At 32.9% G+C, this 6,241-nt stretch overlaps 1 protein-coding gene across 1 annotated transcript in view; it reads right to left on the bottom strand.

Moving 5' to 3' along the window:
• Nucleotides 1-470: 470 nt before the first annotated feature.
• Nucleotides 471-6,241, bottom strand: part of LOC114336681 (GPI inositol-deacylase) — a 49,435-nt gene continuing 43,664 nt past the window's right edge. The window contains exons 13-15 of the mRNA XM_050658004.1: nucleotides 5,498-6,234; nucleotides 4,476-4,577; nucleotides 471-808 (exon numbers count right to left, since the gene is read on the bottom strand). Coding sequence (XP_050513961.1) covers nucleotides 589-808; nucleotides 4,476-4,577; nucleotides 5,498-6,234 — 1,059 coding nt within the window. The 3' untranslated portion in view covers nucleotides 471-588. The remainder of the gene's footprint in view (nucleotides 809-4,475; nucleotides 4,578-5,497; nucleotides 6,235-6,241) is intronic.

The raw sequence follows: 6,241 nt of genomic DNA, 5'->3' as shown, positions 1-6,241 counted from the left end.
ATTGCTGGGCTATTTCTATTTTTCCCCATGCAATTCGAAGCCCACAACCATTACTGTTCCTTCCAACCACATATAATCCATTTTCGACCTGCTAACCTCACGTCTTCCCTCTCCAATAGCTCTCCTCCATAAAATTTCTTTGGTCTTCCAGTATCACGTATTTTCAGTATCAAAAATACCAAGCAGATCTTAAGGTTGTACGTATCCATTACTTTGGTGCTCCGTGTGGATACGGCATGCGCTCCTCTACATAAAAACCGCCATCGATTGGATCGCCGAGGGTGAGCGCCCCTCGGAGCAATCTCGACCCTCGGCGATCCAATCGGTGGCGGTTTATATGTAGAGGATCGTAAGCCGTATCCACAAGGAGCACCAACGTAATGAATATGTTGTAGGGATGTAACGGATATCAAGCAGACTATTGGAACGTCACAGTTGTAATTTGACAATTTTAGAAATAAAAATTGTCCAAATCTTAAGGCGTTTATTGAGAAAACACAATTTATACTCTTTGCTTAGTTTATTCGTGTATCAAACACAGCTAACTAAACAAAACAACTTAAAAATACAACTCTATCCTAATATTGTTCATTCCATCTTCGCTTTGAGATCAGAGTACCTAGTTCTTTCGTCATCGTCTTCTTCGATAACGCTATCATCCTCTTGTGGAGCAAACACTTGGTGTAAGGTGACCACAACTATTGTTAGCATCAATATATAAGATATTCTGTAGATCGATATCGATGCGAATAATAAACATATTATTGCCATTAGCAATACAAACTTCTGGAGTTCTTTCATCCATTTCCTATAAAATAAACACATTCATTAATTAGCATATAGTAAAGGGTTCATAAAGGTATAAATATGCGAATTTTATTGACTATAAGAAAGCATTCGATAAAGTACGACATGAACAATTAATGAATGTCCTGAAATCAAAGAAGATAGACTACAATAACCTCAGGAATGTAGGATTCATTAAAGACACTCTAAATAAAAATCCGTACCATATTTAACAGTTTTAATTAATAAAATAGACAAATAAATTATAGATTACTGATAAGTTGACGGAATGTAAGAATGTTTGTGTAATTGCGACCAAAATTTATAGTGCGGCCGATATGTGAAACAATTGCACATTTAATGATACAAGCATATAATTTGGACCACATATACTACATATATAAAGGTTTAAATTTAGATATGAGGCCATTTCAGATTTTGCCTTTTACAAAAATGGCGGGCATTCAAAATGGCGGCTATAAATATGTGATTAATAGTACCATAACTTTTGAACTAAAAGTCTGATTTCAACCAAATTTGGTATATAGGTTCCCTTTTTGATTTATAAGATGGATGTGTTGAACCAGAAGAATCGGTTTACCAGAAGTTGTGTTTTTACTGGTTGTTTATTTATGTAAAAATATGTTTTTTTTTTCAATTTTTTCCCTCTATATATTAATTTTTCAAAAAGGTAATACCGCAATTGAAAAGAGCATAAAAATATTTTGTAGAAAATATTTTGAACTTTTTAGTTATGTTAATTACCATTTAATAAATGCATAATGTATCTTCACATGTACCTATGTGTGTCAGATTCGTGCAAATATTATAAGAATTATTGTGCATTTAATGGTAGAAGCATGCATATAATTTGGACCACATATACCTACTACACACATCGAGGTTCAAATTTACATATAAGGCCATCTCAGATGGCTCAGATTTACCTTTTACAAATATGGCAGGCGTTCAAAATGGCGACTATACATATGCGACTAATAGCACGATAACTTTTAAACGAAATGTCCGATTTCAACCAAATTAGTATATAGGTTCTTTTTTTATGTGTAAGACCAAGATCTTGAACCGGAAGAATCGATTTACCAGAAGTTGTTTTTACTGATTTTTATGTAAAAACCTGTTGTTTTTTTACCAATTCTTTCACCCACTATATATTAATGTTTCAAAAATATAATACCGGCGTTGAAAAGATCGTAAACATATTTTTTAGGAAATGCTTTGAACTCTTTAGTTATGTTAATTATCAATTAATAAATGAATAACGTATCTTCACATATACCTATTCACCCATGTGCGGCAGATTCGTGCAAATAATACAAGAATTTGTGCATTTAATGGTAAAATCATATTTTGGACCACACACACTACACCTACAAAGATTCAAATTTAGATATGAGGCCATGTCAGATTTTGTATTTTACAAATATGGCGGGCATTCAAAATGAATCTGCCGCGCATAGGTACGTTATGTGAAGATACGTTATGCATTTATTAAATGGTAATTTACATAACTAAAAAGTTCAAAATCTTTCCTAAAAAATATTTTTACACTCTTTTCAATGGCGGTATTACCTTTTTGAAAAATTAATATATGCAGGGTGAAAGAATTGAAAAAAAAACCAACATATTTTTACACAAAAAACAGTAAAAACACAACTTCTCGTAAACCGATTCTTCTGTTTCAAGACCTCGATCTTATTCACAAAAAAAAAGAACCTGGATGCCAAATTTGGCTGAAATCGGATTTTTCGTTCAAAAGTTATCGTGCTATTAGTCACATATGTATAGCCGCCATTTTGAATGCTCGCCATTTTTGTAAAAGGCAAAATCTGAGATACCCTCATATCTAAATTTGAACTTTTGTATGTGTAATGTATGTGGTCCACTATTAAATTCACAATAATTCTTATATTTGCACGAATCTGCCACACATGGGTACATGTGGAGATACGTTATGCATTTATTAAATGGTAATTAACATAACTAAAAAGTTCAAAATATTTCCTAAAACATATTCTTACGGTCTTTTCAATGGTGGTATTACCATTTTGAAAAATTAATATATGCAGGGTGAAAAAATTGAAAATAAATTATTTACATAATATAATATAGTTTTACATAAAAACCAGGAAAAACACAATTTCTGGTAAACCAATTCTTCCAGTTCACGACAACGATCTGGAAAATCACAAAAAACCTACGTACCAAATTAGGTTGAAATCGGACTTTTCATTCAAAAGATAACGTGCTATTAGTCACATATGTATAGTCGCCCATTTTGAATGACCGCCATTTTTGTAAAAGGCAAAATCTGAGATGGCCTTATATCTAAATTTGAACCTTTATATGTGCAGTATATGTGGACCAAATTATATGCTTGTATCATTAAATGTGCAATTCTTATAATATTTGCACGAATCTGCCGCACTATCATGTGTTCTTACAAAAAGAAATGTAAAAGTGTTTGTGTAATTGCGACCAAAATTTACATGTTCTTACAAAAGAAAATAGATTTGAAAATAATCGCGTCTAATCAATATTATAACCGGCTTGTCATAATCCCCGTCTTAAAGCGTCTCTTCAAGTTGCGTCTTTTTCGATTATCCCAAACAACACGTCCTTTTCGTCTTGATGTTAAAGATCGACTCCCTGTATTGATTCCCACACTAACCAAACCGTCTCCTTTCTTCCTCTCTTCATGCTTAAATCCGAAACTATTAAAACTCTACTGCAATAAATTTCGCTATTTATTAGTAATAAAAATTGGTTCAAACAGTGGCGACTGTTTTTCTTACGTTTTAACTACGATTCAAAATAAATACAATATTCGTACCATCGTCGATTGGTTCCACCTATTTGTCAAATAATTCATAGTAATAATTAAGAAAAATTATATACAAGAAACTTAAAATTTAAGATACAATATTTACAATTCTATAGAATCATATCGAATTTATACTATAAGCATCGAGCAAAAGTATGTGCTAACGAACAACTATCAGAGGAAATTGAAATTAGACGTGGCGACAATAGCGCAGAGTGCAATGAGATAAAAATGGTTATTCATTTTTATTTCTATTAGTATTACTACTATATGAGTATGCAGGGTTCCATTTTCGTTGGCATTTTTCCGCGCTGGACTTGGACGGATGGGACGTGAATTGCAAATTATAGAATGCCCTCATCTTCCTAGCTTCAGCATCCGATTGGCTAGTATTTTTAGAAGCCACGAAGGTGTAACCAGAAAATGGTCCCAATAAAGTTTTTGATTTAATATTATTTTATATTTTATCAAGGTGAAAACTTTGGCTTGTATCTAGCAGATGTCGCTATGGCACCTAGACCATTTCGTTAGTTGCAATACGAGGCTAGTCATCTGGATTATTTCAGTTTGGTTTAGAGATAGCAACATAATATGCATTCTCTGATGAAAAGCTAATGAGTTTTGAAACCGTTTGGTAAAGGTGCTTGTTGCTCTCTTTAAACGAACTGAAATATAAGATGGCTTTGGCTTCATATTGCAATGAGATGAAAATGGGTATTCATTTTTATGAAATTATAATTTGTTTTTTCACTTGTGGCATAATTAAATAGCTCAAAATCCATCATTAAATAGCTCAAAATCCATAATTAAATTAAGAAAAATCTATAAAGGTTGGAAGCCTTACCTGTTAGTTCTGGGAAACTCAAATTGCCATAAAATTAGGGCACAAATACTTAACGTAAACCCTGGTATAAAAGAGGAATCAGCTTCCAGAACCGTACTATACCTAAAAATATTAATTATTGTACAATTGGTCATTTTATAGTTACAATTAAGGCCGTAGACCATAGGTCATATGTAGTACTGTTTAATATTTCCGCATCTATTCTTGATTCTCCGTGTCGAGAAAAAGAAAAAATGGGAGAGGACTCTATCCAGATCCAGCAGTATTTATCCAGTGGATGTGAAAATCCACTTTACCGTCGACCGTCCATTTATGATCAATTTGAACACCCTCAAAATCATTGATTAATGACCCCTATTAATTAATGATTTTCTATTAATTAACGATTTCATTATAGGCAACACAACATACATTGCCTGCATAAATTAATTAAACGCTCTGTGATTGGCAGTGACCTGTGGTGTAGGCAACCAAACATATACCTATTTATATTCCCATAAAAAAATTTAAAATCAAATAGCCGCTGTTAGTACTATCTGTCATTGTATGTCATTATTTACTTTGTTTAAAATTCTGTGTATTTGAAAAAATCAAAAGATGAATATATCTTTATTTCTGAAAGGTACGGTCGACGAAAAAGTTTTGTATACCCTATTCCACGAACATACGCCTGTTTTGGATTACTTCGACAATGAATATTTTACTGTGCAAAATAAGAACGAAAGTAAATTGCAAATTACATTGTTGTTTATTGGAATAATTATTAGCGCCATTTACTTTCGTACTTCTTATGTTGCACAGTAAAATATTCGTTGTCGAAGTAATCCAAAAACAGGCGTATGTTCGTGGAATGGCCCATAACGAACTCGTGAATTAAAATGGCGATTAACAATCTCGAACATTAACGCGCTCGCTCCGCTTACGCGTTAAAATTTCTCAATTGTTAATCGCCCTTATTAATACACTTGTTGGTTAAATAACTATTACAAACTTATATTTAAAAGATTAAAAAGAATACTTACTTGAAACTGTGTGCCCACGTTAAAACTGCAGGAACGTTGATAACCGTGATAATACACCACAAAAAGAATAAAGTTGAGTGGAAAAATATGGCATTATATGCCGAAGAGAGTTCAGGATCTTCGGTTTTCTTATCTTTAGACTTGTCTTCAACTTCATTCGCACTGGTTTCGTGTTTAACACCACTTACTGAACTTATCTGTAATAATTGACTATCTATATTAGTTTTCTCTTCAGTCTCACTACTATTTGAGGTTTGATTTAGATTTAAATCTTTGGTTATATCACCATCGCCCATATTTTGTACTTTTTCTTCAAGTTTCACTTGAACTCCAACCTCTGGATTAGTTTCTGTCTCTTTGTCTTCTAATTCACACTGGGCTTGAACTATCTTGTGTTTTTGATCAGTTCCTTCATCGGTTTCCATATTCTTGTCTACCATATCTGGCTCCAAAACCTCTATATCAGTTTCTTCCGTTTCTTCGGATTCCAAAAGTTTTTCTTCTGTATCGTCTTCGGTATCGTCTTCGTCTGATTCATTTTCTGGAGCTCCTGTTATTTGTTTGATGTTATGTGGTAATGATATATGTTTATTGGTATCTTCTACTGGCGTTAATGCTACTATTTGATTCTCTGGTTTATTCTTATTTCGGCTAAAGAAACTTTTGATTCTTCTAGCTATTTTCTTTCCTATAAACCATACGATTTCTTCCACGAAGTCTTGGGACATCTGTGTTAACTAAGAC

The sequence above is a fragment of the Diabrotica virgifera genome, chromosome 8 (assembly GCF_917563875.1).
Source record: "Diabrotica virgifera virgifera chromosome 8, PGI_DIABVI_V3a".
Lineage (NCBI taxonomy): Eukaryota > Metazoa > Arthropoda > Insecta > Coleoptera > Chrysomelidae > Diabrotica > Diabrotica virgifera.
This window is presented reverse-complemented; position numbering and strand designations above follow the sequence as displayed.